Consider the following 18,034-nt stretch of genomic DNA (forward strand, 5'->3'; position numbering starts at 1 on the left):
TTGAAAAATTGAAGAACGACTGACAGAAACATAGCTTTTTCAGAAAACTGTCAGGATGTAGAAGACATTTTTAGAATCAGATCTCAGGTCAAAATGGGTTAACACTCTTTTGACACTTGATCACTACTTCATCGCTGTCAAGGTTTTATTTTCACCCCATTGCAACTCTCAAACATCCTCCCTTTTCCTTTTACACTTGTCGACGTGCAGTAAGAATATAGTTCCTGCAGTGGTTCTGTGGGGTATGGGGTATCATACTAATTGCTTGCTCCCGCTCTATCTTCCTCTCCCATCCTCTCTCTCCCAGGCTCTCTCAGCAACGGACCTGAACCTGGTACTATATGTGTGCGAGACCATCGACTCCGCGCAGGTGTTTGGTCAGCACCCGTGTCCCCTATCTCAACCCGTGCTGCTCTCTCTCATCCAGCAGCTTTCATCCAACCTCGCCACGCGCTCGGAGCTCAAAATAAGGTGAGAAGCACCGCGCGAGCACACACACAATGCAACATTAACAGTTCTCTCTTATGCTTTCTCCCTCTAGCCAGATTCTATTAGAATAAAATTATAAGCATTTGGGTACCTGCCGGGTGACGCAATTCCATTTATGGTGTTTTTCCACTACATGGTTTTTTGGTTTTCCATTTGGCAGAAGCAGCAGGTGAATATTTGATGGTCATTGATACACAACGCTCTTGCCGTGTGTGCGAGGACAGTGGTTTAAACATGTCTTTTACTGACCTTTTCTTGCTCATTCGGTCCGATGTCTCAAACCCTCACCCTAACCTCCCACGGGGCAGCACACCTAAACCTAACCGTTAACCCTCTCCCAAACCCTTAACGCACCCCTCACCAACCTTAATCCGGTTGTCTTAACGCACCCCTCACCAACCTTAATCTGGTTGTCTTAACGCACCCCTCACCAACCTTAATCCAGTCGGACCAATGCTATGTCTGACCAAAGTATGCCTCCCATTTAGGGTAAAGCAGGAGTCCCACAGAGGGACATTCCCGCACAACATCAATGTGAGTCCGCTTACGGGATCACTCTCCAGAGAGTTGGTGTCTGCCGCCTCGCTCTTTCTGCACGCAGCGAGCCGCACACACAATCGAGCCACGCACTGAAATTCTGAAATGCGACACGTCATTTTCAGATCGTTATTTTCCCACTCTGTAAAAAGAAAACACCAGAGCAATAAATACTGTCGCAAACATCTACTTTTCTTAAACAAATATCTCTGTTCCGTCTACATTCTCTTCCCCCTTCCACATACGGCTGTTCTTCTTTAGTTCCTATTTATCTCTGATTCTGTGAAGTGTAAATGATCCTTTTCATATTATTATGAACTTTGTACCTTAGTTTGTACCCTGCATTCTGAGTTTGTAACTTTCCAAGAAGTAGTGCGTTTAGAATGTACATTAGGATAGAGCGCACGCACACACGCATACACACAAATTTAAAGTTTTAAATGAGGCCAATTAGCTGTTCGCTAAGTCCCACCCAAGCCCGTTCTTAGCCAATACCACGTTAGCGACGGTTACTAAGTAAGGATCCTGGTCAAGCTTTCAATGCTGGTCAAAATGGTTAAGCGCCGGCGGTGTCAATAAATAAATTTGCCTTAGCATGTGTGAACCTCAGAAAAAGGGTTGGTTTTCTTACCTTGTTATGAGCAAACTAGTCCATTCCATGAATTATTTCGCTCTGTTGTGCAGTTTTAATAGTAAATATTAGAAATAAAAATAGGCTCTCATTGACTTACCATTATAACGGGGAAACAGCTCTCAAAGTCACTTTTAGCACATAAGCGAACACAACAAAAGCTGATTCTGACAGGTTATCACATCAGGAAAACTTTTTTTTTAATAAAAAATGTCAACTTCGTCTTGTTTGACTAATTTGTGTAGAAAGAAGATCCGGTAGGTATGCCTACGCCGACCGAATCACTTCTGTTTGCGTTGAGTAAAAAACGATCTGATTGGTCCAAATCTGTACACCCACTCCTGAAGCGTATTATTGGAATGCCGTTAGGTGTAAACAAACGTATTTGATGTCGCCCGCTTGTCGCTGAAAACATACACAATGGACGTGTTTGAGGGACACACTTTAGGAGAAGAGTCTGTGTCTGGGACTGCTAGTCTGTGAGGCTGCAGCTGGCGTGGCGACTTGTTTACAAACAAACCTCGCAAGATGTCCCCGTGAGAGTTGGAAACGAATCAATCTGTCTCGAAACAAAGGTGCTTGCAGGGCTGTTCTCCAAAGGCGTTGCCAACAAAAGTTTCGGGCGAGCCGTAAACATAAGAAAAGTCTTTACCAGCACAGGCAGCAGCAGACAGTCCTTTAGCGTTCAACATTTGAACCTGTTCTTCCATTATTGATTGTAGTGGACAAACAATCAAAATCATTGCTTCGTTTGGCCATTTGTCTGGATATTTGTTCGATAATAGACTGCATACCATAGGCCATGCTTGAAAAATCAGATTTTCCACTTGCTGTAGTTAAACAGCTGAGTACAATCGGTACATCCTCCTTTGACAAGTGTTTCCAAAATAACTTGCTGTAGCTCCTTCAAAAAGTCCACACCGTGTATTTTGCAAGCCTGTATGATGGCAGCGTTAACGTCTTCTTGGTCTGTGTCCATTGTATACTTTTAAAGTTGTTTAACAGCGTCGAGCATTCGGTAATGTTGTAATCCTCCCATCTTTTAGTGTGTTCTAGTCGGGCATATAAACATGGTTGCACAGGCAGGTGAGGGGAGGGCGGAGTTGATTTTTTTATTTATTTTTAATAGGCTACCCCAAATGTAATCTATTATACATTTGAAAACGTGTGCCCAAGCCCAGGAAAGGAACATAAAGTCACCAGCTACTACGTCACTGACACGCTGCAACACGCTGCAACACACACTGCAACAACACACTAACACGACACAGCCTTACCCTCCGCGTCGATCCACGGCTATCTCCTCATGTCGCGCCGCACGCCCACACTCAACAACACCCGCGTAAAAACTGTCATTGCACTGACACTACAGCCGCCTCCCGTCCAGACTCACAAACAATATCAATATCAATAATAAACACAAACACGCCACAAGCACCGACACCCCCGCCTAATTTGTTGCCAGGTCTATGAAAACAAGCCCAGAAAAAATGCCATTCAACACGCTACTTACAACTCGCTTACAATTCGCGGACCTGGCAACACTGCATCCTGTTTTCCCATTGGCTACGCTTGCTACAACACGCATTTGCACTGCATCTTGGGAGCAACACAGCTTAATGTAGGGGTCACCGATTGCTGTGCTACATCCCCCTCATGTTCTCACCACCCCGTTCGGCTACACCACACACACTAACCTACACAATTCTCCACATGCAACACAGGGCCCTTATTGGCTAGCCCCCTCACATGGCGATCCCCACGCTGCAAAACACAGGGCAGCCAGACACACACACACACACACACACTCATTCTAACTTGGATGGACAGCGCCGCGATTACATACACAGTTTACCATACGTCCTCTTCTGGGGGCCTGTCCGGCCAGTCCGGGTGGTTTTATACATTCCTTCAAATGTCCGGGGTTTTACACGTATCGCCTGTAGTGTATCGCTACGCTCACAGACCATTCACACCAATGTGTATTACAATGCACGTTCAATGGTCCGTAGTGGAAAAACACTGAGAGGTGGACTTTCAGCCCGAACCCCGGAATGTGTATTCTTCATAACTCTGCATGCGCTGCACGCTGACACCACTACCACTGGTCCCGACCGCAGATCAGAGAAAGGCTCGCTGCCTGCTCCGCTGTCTGCAGATAGACAGACAGCGGCGAACTATCTCATCATTGACATGCAGAAAAAGTAGGCTGCTGTTTTCTTAGCTTTGTGACTGACCAATGACAAGCACATTGTATTGTCTGCAAAGGAACTATGTGTCTGTCACAAATGCAAGTTCTGTCCTGCAAGCCCATGTCATGTCAACACAGACAAGGCAGCTGTGCGCGCGGTGAGTCCTGCAAATTATAATGACCCAATATTATTTTGTACAACCTAGCAAAGCATAAGATATGATGGTTTGGAGAATAGGCTGGTCTCTCTTTTTACAACAGATAAGCCATTGCATACAGGTTCTCAAACTTTTAAATTTCAAGGACCCCCATAACTCTGAGAGTCAAACCAAATGGACCCATAAGAGTCCCATTTCATTCCATTTCTACAGTATCAGAGTTAAAAGTTATACAAGACTCCATTTGGTTACATTTGTACACTCTCAGAGTTACAGACCTGTAAGGGTCCATTTGGGTCCATGTGTTACACTCTCACAGTTACAGACCTATAATGGGTCCATTTGGAACCCCCTCAAGGAACCATGAGGGTCCCTGGATCACACCTTTCACAGCCACTGCTTTAAATAAATACATAACTAATATAGAGCATATTTGATCCATTTATTGTTAGGCTATAGATTCTTTTGACATCTCAATTTAACAGAACCGCCCACGCACGGCACATGCACGACGTGCACGCGCATGTGCACATCCACATCCACATGCACGTGCGCATGTGTCCTTTTTGGTAATTCAGAATATGGTATGCCTACACAGTTACAATAATGCAAACACGCAAATCGCACAAACGACTGCGTCGACACCTGGCGTGGAACAAACGGGACGAACCGAGGCGCATATATGGATAACAACAACACTACACGCGCGCGCGCGCGCACGCGCTGCAACACAAAACAGCTGCATAAAACGCGTGTCACTGTGGACTTCTGTATCTGTGGACTTCTGTATCGCAACGCGGGGCAACGCAACTCTGGGATGAGCGGGCCGAAGGCCCGCGAAATTCTAGTAGGCTACATAATTAAAGTTGGTAGACGAATGGTATACATTTATTTATGTTCCTTTTTAAAAGACAAACAAAAAAGCAACATTTAACAATATAAATAAATTGTTGTAGGCTTAATCATCAATAAACAACGCATCGCATCTGCATGCATGCATCTGTGCGTCTACAGTACAGAGGTCCGCCGGTTCTAGTCCAAAACATAAAGAAGTCCAGTCCAGATCTGAGCAGCCTATACCTATAAAGCCACTGGACGCATGGGCTAAGCCTTTTTTTATTATTATGGCAGATCAGCATGCATGTCACCGTGTTCTGTTTGTTGACTTTTCGCTGACGAGAAAACTAGAGATGCAACGATACTGATTTTTCAATTCCGATCCGATCCGATATATTCATTTTTTAAATTTCCCGATACACTCCCGATATCCGATATTTTACATAGCAAAAAATGAAAATACAAAATGCGCATTGACATTATTTTTGGTAGCGTGGCATTGGTTAGAGATCTCAATTTAGTCAGACCATTATTAACACTATCCTAAACCCTAACCTAACCCAAGCCACGATGATTTGTAACCCGCAGCATGGGTCTGACTTGAGGGAAGTCCCCTTATTTTTGAGGGGCGCAAGCCCCTCCTATATTCAGCTAAGTGTAGATTTTTGTCTTACACAAACATTAAATTCCTGTTGACAATGAATGGAGAATTTACATCAGTGTCTGAGCAAATAGACATGTTACGTCATGATGATGTACAATGATAAGAGTGCCCCTCACTTCACATGGGTGTGATTTTTTTAAATTGTAGAATAGGCTTTAAATAATAGAGCAGTCATACTATTAATATTGTTTGTTGTGTAATGTTACACAAGGCTGTAATACACAGCATATCTCTAAATAGCAAATAATGTACAAATGCCTTACATTTAAATTCAAAGAGGGGATGTTTATGGTTAAGTGTTTAAAAATAAGAATAATAAGTGTTTAACCTGTAAACCTTAAGGAAATGGCAACCTGTTAATTAATACTATGGTTTTTTATTATTATTATTATTATTATTATGTGCAAAGGTACCTTTTTACCCCTAAAGTGATGCCTGCATGTAACCTGTTAATTAATACTATGGTCTATTAATAATAATAATAGTAATTATTATTATTGCTATGTACAGTGGGAGTGGTACCTTTTAGCCCTAATGTGATGCCTGGAAACAGCTGCGCTATCATGTGACAAAAGCCTTGAGCCTTACCGACAGAACTCGGGGAGAAAAAAGATACCTCAGGTCTCAGGACGTTTGTTATGGTGCTGTTGTCAGTGGTGTTGTGTTTGCTACTTTAGTTTGCAAACTCTGTCTTTGTCTTAAGAATTGCACTAAACTTACAATCTGAATCAATATTTGAGCTTCTGACAACAATGTCATGGTTTGATAACTGAGCCAATTATATAAAGACGGATTTAACCGCGACGACGACGTGCGCTTATTCTTCATCATCATCGTCACAGCAGCATTTTTTTTCCAATGGCAATAATAAAGTTACAAAGATTGAATCACATAGCGCTAAACAGCACGTGTGTGCAGTTAATATATAGCAGAATAATGGATTACAAGAGCAATCTCATCAACAACAATGTCAGAACGCAGCTGTGTTGTGGAGATGATCGAGTCTCCACCGATCATCTCCACCACACAACTGAACTGCGCATGCAGTGACTTGACTGATCCGTGCGACGACGGGTACACTTTATACTTCTAATACTAGGTGTTAAGTCTGTAAGTGATTACATTCTCTTGCATATTGCACCTTAGTGGGGCTTTTTTCTATAGTCTCTGTTTGCAGTCTGTAGGCCTACATACTGGAGGTTGGATTCGCTCACTGCACTGTCTGAGCAGGACGGACTGTAGTAAACATTAAACACGTTTCCCCCTCCTGTATCGCAGCGTGTATCGGTTGCGTCAAATCCGATCTCCGATACATTAATTAAGCTGGATCGGAGGCCGATCCCGATATAATATCGGATCGGTTGCATCTCTAGAGAAAACCCTCAAACATCGATAGCACATGGCTAACCGTTATCCGTGCCAGTGTGGGGAGAAGGAGGAGGAAGCGGCGGCGGCTGTAAACGTTCTAATAATGGATTTAATAATGCCAAGTAGGTCTCTGCATTGATACGGTCGACAAGACTCGACATGTTGTGTTAATCTCGTCTCACTGTCACTCGCTTAAGTTTTGACTACCGCAAAGCTACCGTTGTAGCCAACTAGCCATTGAAGTACAACAGAGAACTTTGGGACATTGCGGGGGCAGAAAACAGCGCCCGAGCGCTGCTGTTCATGCAGCCTGGAGTGTGACAAGCTGGCCGGCGCAAATAACAGCAATTTTAGGCATGTGTGCAACACAAAGTATTGTACAGTGACAACTACAGTCTCTGTAATGTTTATGTTGTACTATTACTAAAAACGATATAAAATAAAAGGGATTTAAGATCAGAACACGCATTTATTATTATGCAAATTAACCGTAAAGCTGATAAGCATACTCGGATATTTCTTAACGGTCAGCTAACCGGCTAGCCAGTTAACCCCCGACATCCCTAATAGGGAGTCTCCGGCGGTTTTGGCCGGGAGCTAATCCCCGCCTCCCTATGCCTGAAAACCCAGGGAGAAGTTCCAGGCTAGTGAGCCTGCAGCTAGCGTGGCGACTTGTTTACAAACGAAACCTCGCAAGATGTCCCCTCGAGAGTTGGGAAATAGTTTATAAATCTATCAAAAGACGAAAATAAAACGGCATGAGTTTTCCTGATGTGATAAACCTACAGCAAATATATTTGACACCGCTTAACCATTTTGCCCGCATTGAAAGCTTGACCTTACTTACTTACTTAGTAACCTTACTTAGTAACCGTCGCTAACGTGGTATTGGCCAAGAACAGGCTTGGGTGGGACTTGGCGAACGGCTAATTTTGTTTAATTTTCAGACAATTTGAACATAAATGAATGTAGCTATAATTATATAACCCTTGGAGATCAAAGAACGAGTAAAGGAAATATGAAAACCCCCTGTGGGTCCCGGGACCCATTACATTTAAAACCTCACTGCAACATAACCGGTCTCAACAGAAGAAGCGAAGTTTGGTTGGAAAAACAAGTTTTATACGTATTACAATTCCTCTGTGTCCACTTCACTGAAATGCTCGCTGACTCACTAGCGTACTCTGATTCCCAGCACAATTTTCTCTTAAATCGCATAAATATACAGGAGGCAAACATAATATCCGAAGATTTGTATTTTGTGGGGGTAAGTCCACTACAAAGCCACTCAAGATATGTATTTCACAGGTACATACATTCAAGAAAATATTTTCATTAGTTTTGTTGTCCAATCAGTAGAACTGCTTTGGGAGAATTGCCTTCCCTTGGGGGGAGAGTTCTCCGAGTTCTCTGCTCCACAGTAAGGCATTATATTTCTTCAACATGTCTTGCAGGGTTATTGTTATACAGTAATACTTTTAATAAAAGTGGTCTGAGCCATCCTACTGCAGTGAGCTTTGAAGTAATGCTCGCTTTTGTTGCAGCAGAAAATGGCACTGCAGCAACATCGGTCGATTCACCTAACGACAAGTGGTTTGATAGGTTGTCGTTGAAAAGCATGGGATTCAAATTAGCATCTTCATAATACTGTTCATTTAAGATTATTTCAGTGGAAGAAGTGCGTGCAATGCAGATGTTGCATTGCTTGCGTGCACACACACACACACACGTTTTAACCCATTTTGGGCGGGAACCCCTTTTGGTGTTTTAAACATTATGTTATAATTTAGCTATTGAAAAATAGCAGATCTACAAGCTCATAGCGCGCCACCGAGTGGCGCGCTACGAGCTTGTAGGTCTGCTATTTTTGAAAAATCGTGAAAATATTTATTTCAGAAAAAAAGGATTTAGAAGATTTTTTTAAATTTCGAGGTCAGGCCTAAATGGGTTAATACCTGCTGTCCTGTCTCCGTGCCGCCCTGCCCTTCATCAGTATCAAAGCCCATCTTTAGCAACACCTTTTCTCCCCATCTCATCTTTATTGGATCCTCCATTATGCCTCTTCCCCTCAGTGTTCAACGGTGCTAAACTGCTGACCCCATCACCCCCATTACGTCTGTCCGCTCAGATGGCTGTATGGGGAGCATGCTTGCCACTCTGAATAGCCGTATAATGTCCTCCCTTCTCTCTCCTCGCCGTTGCTGTGCTTCGTCTGTTCTCAGCTTTCTTTCTCCCCCTCTAAATGTGATCATCTGGATCTCAGATTTTTGCCCTGTGTCCTGAATCCTGGCCAATTACTCTGATCCCTCCCGTACGCAGTACCAACACAGCCTATAAACCATTTCCAAGTTCCTTTACAGAGTAGCCCAAGGCTCACATCAGTTGTCAACCTGCTGTTGTGAGTTCAAACTGTATAGGCTGCTGCTCTGTTACCTACCTCCCTGCACCATCTGGAGAGAGGAGAGATGGACAAGGGTAGAAGGGTGTATTTGAATGTTCAGAGTACATGATGTCCATGCTTTGATTTAACCCATTTTGACCTGAGATCAGATTCTAAAAATGTCTTCTACATCCTGACAGTTTTCTGAAAAAGCTATGTTTCTATGTCAGTCGTTAAAAATAGCAGACCTACAAGCTCGTAGCGCGCCACTCGGTGGCGCGCTATGAGCTTGTAGATCTGCTATTTTTCAATAGCTAAAGCATAACGTAATGCTAACACCAAAAGGGGTTCCCGCCCAAAATGGGTTAATTCATAAGTGGAGGACCAACCTGCCTGCTCTGAATCAGCAGTTTAGAAGTGGCCTTCTCAGTCAAAACGAAAGGCCACAGCAATTATTATTGCATAATCATCATACTTTTTTTAATAGCAGATCTACAAGTTTATGTGTCACTTTGTGACGTGTTGTAAACTTGTAGATCAGCTATTTCCGCCATTTTTATACTATAAAGTATAAACTTCATAAAAAATTGTCATATCTGCCCTGTGCACATTTTTCACAGGCACAAGCACCTTGTCCCTGATGCAAAAAGAACACCCTTTCATGTAATATTTCTTAATAATCTTGAGTTGTGCAGTTGATACTTTAGTGGGGTGTTTTTCAAAGGACCTGAGGAAAGCGCTGTAGACAGAAAACCAAAGGTGAATAATGTGTAGCCAACTTATCTCCTCCCAAGGTATTATTTTTAAAAGGTCTAGGCGTATCAATATCTCTCCTCTGGCTTGGTGGACAAGGGCATTAAATGTCTCTTCAAAGAGCATGTTGGCAGTGTTACAGGGACGTGATAGCCCTCGCGTGCGTTCATGCGTGTGCGTGCGTGCGTGCTGGAGAAGATGGCCCTATGCCAACTACAGGAGATGGGCAGGTGGGGGTGGCTGCAGGCAGTGATATTGGATAGGGAATAGGTAGATTGTACAGAGGGAGGCAAATGGCCCTTTAGATTTGAAAGAGTAAAATGTAAATGAAAGTAGCTCCAGAACGACCTAACACACCAGCTGTCTGTCTTAAAAATGTAGTGATGAGGTTCATATTGGCTTGTGGGGGAACAGGACACATTTATGACAAAGCAGTGGGGGAGAGATTCCATCTTGAGCATCCCACAAAGTACCCACAAAGTGCAACTGCACGTTAATTGTTATTTCTGTCAAGATAATTTTCTCTGGTGTGCCGCCTGACTCTTAAAACAATGGGTTTTCCACAGTAACAGATTATGTGGTTCAGGAGGAGGCCATTTGTAACATCTTTTTTCCCCTGCTTTCTGGCCAGGTTGTTCCAACCGCAGTGCACCGATCCCTAGCAAAGTCGGTAGCTTGCATTACTTCTTATCAAACCTAAAAACCTTGAAGATGACGTCTCTCTTTTTTTTGTCCTTCTCTGCCCAGCTACTTGGACGATGCTGTGATGAACCTGGACCACAGCGACCCTCTGACCAGAGACCATATGGCGGCAGTGTTGTCCCAGGCCAGACCAAAACTGTTTGCCTTCCTACAGCAGGACCACCCCGCCCCGCTCCTCAAGAGGGCACGGCGCCTAGTGATGATGTTGCAGGGCCTGGTCAATCACTAGACTTCTTTGAGTTCGGCGTGGGGAGGGGGGGGCGGCTGACCTATAAGATCCTGCTTTCAGTTTAATCATTTCGTTACTGACTAGGAGAAAAGGGATTCCTGGTAGTTCTAAAAGGAGATCAAGCAGTGTCCTGCTCGTTGAGCCACCAGAACGGATATTTGGATGTAGATGTTTACTGCTGCTGCTGCCTCAGAGGGGTCGATACACGTTTGAACCTGGACTGAATGCGAACATGATGGTAGCTGTTGGACGGAGAGGTTTGACGAGTAGTCCGAGTTCTAGACGGCCCCGTAAGCCCTTGTCCTACTCCTCCTTCCCAATGTACTTTCCTCTCATCCCAGGCGTCCCTGGTGGTCCGTGCACCAGTGAACAGTGCTTCAGTTGGAAGATTGAAACTTTTATTTTTTTGGACAAAACTGCAAGGAAAGATGGGATTGGTATGGATGATGGGATTGTTCCTAGGAGGCCTACCTCTTGGTGACTGTGAGACTGACTGTTGTTCATGCTTCCAGGCCTTGGTTAATCCATACATTGTTCCCTTGAGAAATGTCTCTTTTGACTTCTCCAATCCCTTTTCTTCCCCATCATAATTATGAAGGCGCAAGCTGTGTGAGAAGAGACTTAACTGTTCGGGTATTCTCTGCCAGCCAGTTGGAGACGATACCTGACATAATACCTTGGACATCAGCCGATTTCCAAAAGAAGAACATTCAGCTATGCTGGTTGTTGTTACCAGACTGATCTTTGCTGTCTATTATGATCCGTTATGTTCCTTTTAACCCATATCCGTCATAGAAATAAGTGATTGTGTATTGGAATCATGATAGTGACACAGGCCATTCTTGAGGCATTCAAGTTGGGTAATGACTGAGTGAGGGAATAAAGTTCACAAAGTTAAATTTATACTCTATTGCACTATGGCGAAATGTCATACTTTTGCCATACTATGGAATATAGTTTAGGCTAATACTAGTAATATGTACTAAACATGCCTCACAACGTCTTTGAATCATACCCTGGCCTGGAGATCATCTTTACATCTTGTTCGCTAGAAGCATTTCACAGCTTTCTGTGTGATTTAAACATTAGCATGAGTACTGACAGAGGAAGTGTATCTAGAAAGCATACCATGTATAATGCTTAATTTCTAAATGGGAGTTATTGAATCCAATAGCCAAAAAGGCTGCCGTCCATGTGTAAACCTCCATACGGTTATCTGATCATTAGACCATCCTCACCATTCACTACTTCTTCTAGGATAACTGATTTTTTTCCTTCATTACACTGGCCACTTTTTTCTATACCCTCAATATTTGTAAGAGATGTTTACTTGCTTAAAAACCTAATGGTTATCCATTAGATAATGCTTCTAACAAATTATTGTCAACGTTTTCTAAAAGGGCAAGTCTAAATAATGTTTGTAAACTTAATGTACAGTTACTTCTCTGTAGCAATAGGGGGCAGCACTTATTTGAATTGTAAACATTTCTGTTTTGCGTCACCGTTTTGAATGAAGTACATACAGCATTCCTGGCATTGGACTCTTTTAGTCTAGTTCAAACTACAACAAAACATTCAAGAACTTGCCTTTTGGTTGTAAATTTGCGTTTGTTCATCTTTGGAATTTGTTTTTAATTGTATGATAATTTGTATATCTCAATTTTGAATGTCGTTAACTGTAGGTTGCCCACCATTTTTTTGCAGATTGTATAATACTCAGTGCTTGTGTTCATGTGGTTGTCATGTTTAGAATCCGTTACATTGAATTTGTATGGTAAGTGCCTTATTGTACTTTTCTCAATTGATCTAATTTGAACCTGTAGACACAAACTTAAGACATCAAAGGTCCTTGCAGACGACGCAAAACCAGCGGAAAAACACTGCTAAAAATCTGAAAAAACGCTGCAGTGTGCAAGGACCTTAAGTCTTTCTTTATTTTTATGTTCACAAGGGTTCATGGCAGACTATTTGGATACATAAATTGAAGTTAAAGTGTCTACATACAAGAAGATTGTGTTAAGTAAGCCTCAAATGGCACAGCAGAGGAGAGCATGTGTGCTTTAGGTTTGCAAACATTTAATTTGTGACCGCGCATTATTTCTCACTTGTCGATTTACAAAAGGAACCTTGGGCAGTGTGAGAGATTGAGCAACTTTTATTCTCCTGTTTCTGTTGCAGACCTTGGTTTGTTTGTTGGCCTCAGCATAGAGCATTAGTTGGTTAAAGGATTCTGTCGTCTAGACTTTATAACCGGTCCTGGGATTTGTGATGAAAAAATGCCACTGTATATCTGGTGTCACTCTTTTCCTAGCCCCTTTTCGGGACCCTTTGTTACCTTTTCTGTAAAATACAGAAAAGGTAACCAAGGATCCCAAAATGGGCTACTCTTTTCCCGTCTACCTAGTAATGTCAACTGGGCCCAGACCAATACTTCACTATATTAGATTTACATTGCCTTCACAATTCCTTTTTGTTTTCTCTCCAGTGAGAGGTGACCCACTGTTTGTTTTTTTGTTTTGTATCTATAGCAGTTTTATCTATATTACATTTATCTGCGTGAATAGATCTTCAAACACTGGGCAAGCCTGCATGACTACATGTAGACGAGTCATGTTGTCCAAATGTGGCGTCCATCTTCACATTTTTGTGCCAAGGGCAATTCGGCTTAACTTTTGGAAGGACACACGTAAATAAGTGATTTTGGTAGCCCATGTTTTATTGTACCAACTTGAAATTTCTTTGAATTGTTTTTTTCCTTCAGCGCGGGCTCCACCAGAGGTTTCTCTAGAATGTCAGGAAGCCTGCACATAATTGCAACAGAATGGCCTATAGCTTTTCCCCCGTTCCTAGTTTGTTAAGTAAGGTTTAATTTCATTTGTGTGTGTGGCATATTTCAACTGTATTCATTTCCCTGTGCTTGGATGATTATGTTGTATATTTTACAATGTTTCTTTTACCCTAAGCATTTTTTTGGAATAAAAAAAAACCAAGTCTTGTTAAATGTATGGTGTTTATATCTTATTTTAATCTATTCCATCTAATACACTAACATTTTATACCACTATAAAGAGAAGAAAATAGGCCCGGTTAGCATATCATACAACTTAAAGGTGACTATTCATACAACAAACTACTGGGGTTAGCTTCATTCTGCACTCCTCCAGCTAATTGGGGAGCTATCGAAGACCGTCCTACTCAGCAGAAACGTGCCCTCCCCTTCAAGCAGAGCGCACTGACTGTCTGTATCTTTTCCACACTGGAGTATGTTCTCCTCATTTCACTCATACCAGCTTACTCCCCAACTTGCACCGGAGGAGCAGCCACTTCAAGGAAAGAGGGGAAAGGAATAGAAAAACAAAAATTAGGTAGGCTTAGGTTATATACGACTGAGAAGTGAGTTGCAGACAGTTAAACTTGACATTTCCGTCGAAGCCTATACGCCTGTTTGGAGAACTCTGGTCAGAATGGCATCGTTGGTGAACTCTTGCCTCATGATCATCTTGCCTGTTGCTCTCTATTTGGGTGAGTACACAACATAATATGCAACCGTAGCCCACTCGGGGGCAGGGGGTCGGGGTCGTGTCATTTCTGAACTCTTGTGATATTAAATTAGAATTAGTCTAATTAGATGTTATTGGCATAGTATATAAGTTACACACTGACTGTAGCGGAACGGAACAGTGGCTTCAATTAGTCAACTTATAGTTGATAGGATACACCTTTCGTAAATATTGTGTGTGGCCATCTGAAAGCTGCTGTATCTTAAACAGCAAGTTGAGGGGCAGTAGGGGGTGCGTTCGTTCAGTTCATGTTCAGTCACACATTTGATATGTGAGGCATATCGCCTGCCCTGATGCAATACTCAGCAGCGTTAATAAATACGATGCACAACATTTATAACCGCTCTATGACAAATGCGGTGCAGGGTGTCTCGTGTAGGCAGCAGCTGCAACCGTTTTCATTGACTATATAGTGGTCCTCCCCGTACTCGCGTTCGCGTAGCCTACTACGCACACTCACTCCTGATTCATGAATTAGCCCCTACACATTCAGCCTCTGCAGTCTAAATCCGTGCAATGTGCAAACCTCCGTTGTTGTTTTCTTACACGAGTTACGACGTAAGACCTAATCTTATATGAGCTTTTTGTTTTTACATTCTGTTGTAATGCACGTGGCGTATTAAACTGCTTTTAACCCCCGGGGGGAGTTGCGCACCGCGGCGCATCATCTATATTCTATACTACTATACTATTGCATTGCATCACACCACGAGTCATGCACGCCACCCACGGCACGTTGAGTGTGAATGGTTATAAATTCACCACCACTGTCACACACCGAGGTGATGTCACACTTACAGCCACGGGGGGGGCCCTCCGGGGATGCGCGCGGGAAGAAGGAAAAAAAAAAAAACATGCCGACGTAAATAAATCATGAATGAATTGCACCTGTCCCCTTCAGCAGCTCAGCAGCCCCCAGGGGATGATGATGGTAGTCCACTGGCAGAACCAGGGGAACACTCGAATGCTTTGGCTTCACACAAACATGATGATGCATCTGTGACGTGATGTGGCTGATGCAGAAGTAGCCTACTGTATTCTTGAAAATAATAATAATGTGATGTGGTGACCGTGTGGTGCCAGCCAGGCTGTGACTCTTCTGTCACTGTCTGACAACTTGACTTCTTTTGCTGAAGTGTCAAGACTCCAGGACAGGTGCATATAGGAAAAATGCCAAGCTCATGCAATCAATCGCCTCCTATATCTCTCCATCGGTGTTGCAGTTCAGTTTTACTGTCTGGCGCACTGCATTATTTGCCCAGCCCATGAACGTTGCTGTAGATCAGAGCAAGTTTAATTATGAAGTCGATATAAGGGGCTTTATTCATTGGTCTGACTGAGAAAGCTATAAATGCAAAGAACGGCTTCAGTGGGTTTCCCCATGTGAGTGAAAGCCTCCCTGAATCACCAACTAGCCTGTGTGGACAGTGTGGCCGTGGTTTGCTGCTGAAGCCTCCCTGAATCACCAACTAGCCTGTGTGGACAGTGTGGCCGTGGTTTGCTGCTTGAAGCAAAGCCATTATATTTGGCTTTTAATTGTCTAACGCAACTCTCTCTCTCTCTCTCTCTCTCTCTCTCTCTCTCTCTCTCTCTCTCTCTCTCTCTCTCTCTCTCTCTCTCTCTCTCACAGTTACTCTCTCAGTTTATCTCTCTCTCTCTGTCTCTCGCCGCTACAACATAGGCATAAGGAAGACAATTCCTCGTTAAAAATAGGTTTAAAAGTCACATGGAAAATTGTCTCTGCCACCAAACTTCTCTCTCTCTCTCTCTGCCTCTCTCTCTCTCTGCCTCTCTCTCTCTCTGTCTCTCTCTCTCTCTCTCTCTCTCTCTCTTTCTGCTCCCGTACCCTTCCACCTCTGTCCGCTTGCGGCTCTTCATTAACTGCGTTACCTCACAGATGAAACTCAAAGAGCATGCAGTATCAGCACACGCGCACACACACACACACGCACATGCGCGCGCACACACACACACACACACACACACACACACACACACACACACACACACACACACACACACACACACACACAGTAATCTCATCAAGAGCCTGCAGGTTCTAGCAAGACCACACCCTCATCCGTACTTCCTCCTTTCCTTCTGTCCATGCTTCCTTCACTGTCCATGCTTCCTTCACTGCAGGTGCAAAGTCCTGAGAATTAGATGTGTTTTCCACTCTCTTGAGTGAAATGAACAGTCTGGACATTGCAACGTTCCTGTTATGTGCTGGTGCTTAATACACATTATAATGTTTTGTAGTACTATTAGCAGTATCCGTGCATTGACTGCTTTCCCATTTTGTCCAGCTTTTCACACTCCTTTTCTCTAAGTCCTCCATCCTTTGTAAAGTGATATTCCTTATTTCCTTTTGCCTGGCATGGCCAATATTCCTTTTTCTAAAGTAAGTGTTAAACATCTCTATATGATAGTAATTCCTGACAACCACGCGCGGACCGCTCGGTGGGGCGTTTCTTGCATTCATTTGTTTTACTGAGAATAAGATTAGAAATACATTTAGGGTTAGGCTTAGTTTTACTGCATGCCTGCATGGGGTTAAGTTTATGAATTAGAGGGTATGTGCGTGACATCATCATCATCATACCCGGAAGTTATGCGGGAAAGCCTACTGCGTGGCACAAAACTACTTTCTGGCCTTGACCATACATTCAAACAGAAAAGTCCTGTCTGATTGCATTAAACGGCGTTAAACTCACTTTGCCACTCACTTTGCCACTCAATTTGCCACTCACTTTATGCATGTGCGTACCCTGTTAGGTTTTGGCACCGTTTTACTGAGGTTACAGTTAGGAATAAGGTTAGGTTTAACCGTTTAAGCATAGTTTACTGAGGTTACGGTTAGGAATAAGGTTAGGTTTAACCGTTTAAGCATAGTTTACTGAGGTTACGGTTAGGAATAAGGTTAGGTTTAACCGTTTAAGCATAGTTTACTGAGGTTACGGACGGTTAGGAATAAGGTTAGGTTTAACCGTTTAAGCATAGTTTACTGAGGTTACAGTTAGGAATAAGGTTAGGTTTAACCGTTTAAGCATAGTTTACTGAGGTTACGGTTAGGAATAAGGTTAGGTTTAACCGTTTAAGCATAGTTTACTGAGGTTACGGACGGTTAGGAATAAGGTTAGGTTTAACCGTTTAAGCATAGTTTACTGAGGTTACGGACGGTTAGGAATAAGGTTAGGTTTAACCGTTTAAGCATAGTTTACTGAGGTTACGGTTAGGAATAAGGTTAGGTTTAACCGTTTAAGCATAGTTTACTGAGGTTACGGACGGTTAGGAATAAGGTTAGGTTTAACCGTTTAAGCATAGTTTACTGAGGTTACGGTTAGGAATAAGGTGAGGTTTAACCGTTTAAGCATAGTTTACTGAGGTTACGGTTAGGAATAAGGTTAGGTTTAACCGTTTAAGCATAGTTTGCTGAGGTTACGGTTAGGAATAAGGTTAGGTTTAACCATTTAAGCATAGTTTGCTGAGGTTACGGTTAGGAATAAGGTTAGGTTTAACCGTTTAAGCATAGTTT

At 43.0% G+C, this 18,034-nt stretch overlaps 2 protein-coding genes across 8 annotated transcripts in view; both read left to right on the forward strand.

Annotated features, from left to right (window-relative positions):
• edc4 (enhancer of mRNA decapping 4) overlaps positions 1-13,940 on the forward strand; it is a 62,649-nt gene extending 48,709 nt beyond the window's left edge. For all 7 annotated transcript variants that reach the window (XM_079500620.1, XM_079500625.1, XM_079500621.1 and 4 more), the window contains 2 exons: positions 308-471; positions 10,756-13,940. In XM_079500620.1, coding sequence (XP_079356746.1) covers positions 308-471; positions 10,756-10,939 — 348 coding nt within the window. In that variant the 3' untranslated portion in view covers positions 10,940-13,940. The remainder of the gene's footprint in view (positions 1-307; positions 472-10,755) is intronic.
• Positions 13,941-14,352: 412 nt separating this feature from the next.
• nrn1la (neuritin 1-like a) overlaps positions 14,353-18,034 on the forward strand; it is a gene marked incomplete at its 3' end in the record, with an annotated part of 65,943 nt that continues 62,261 nt past the window's right edge. Inside the window, exon 1 of the mRNA XM_079502370.1 lies at positions 14,353-14,461. Coding sequence (XP_079358496.1) covers positions 14,404-14,461 — 58 coding nt within the window. The 5' untranslated portion in view covers positions 14,353-14,403. The remainder of the gene's footprint in view (positions 14,462-18,034) is intronic.

This window comes from Electrona antarctica, assembly GCF_951216825.1.
Source record: "Electrona antarctica genome assembly, chromosome: 5".
NCBI classification, from domain to species: domain Eukaryota; kingdom Metazoa; phylum Chordata; class Actinopteri; order Myctophiformes; family Myctophidae; genus Electrona; species Electrona antarctica.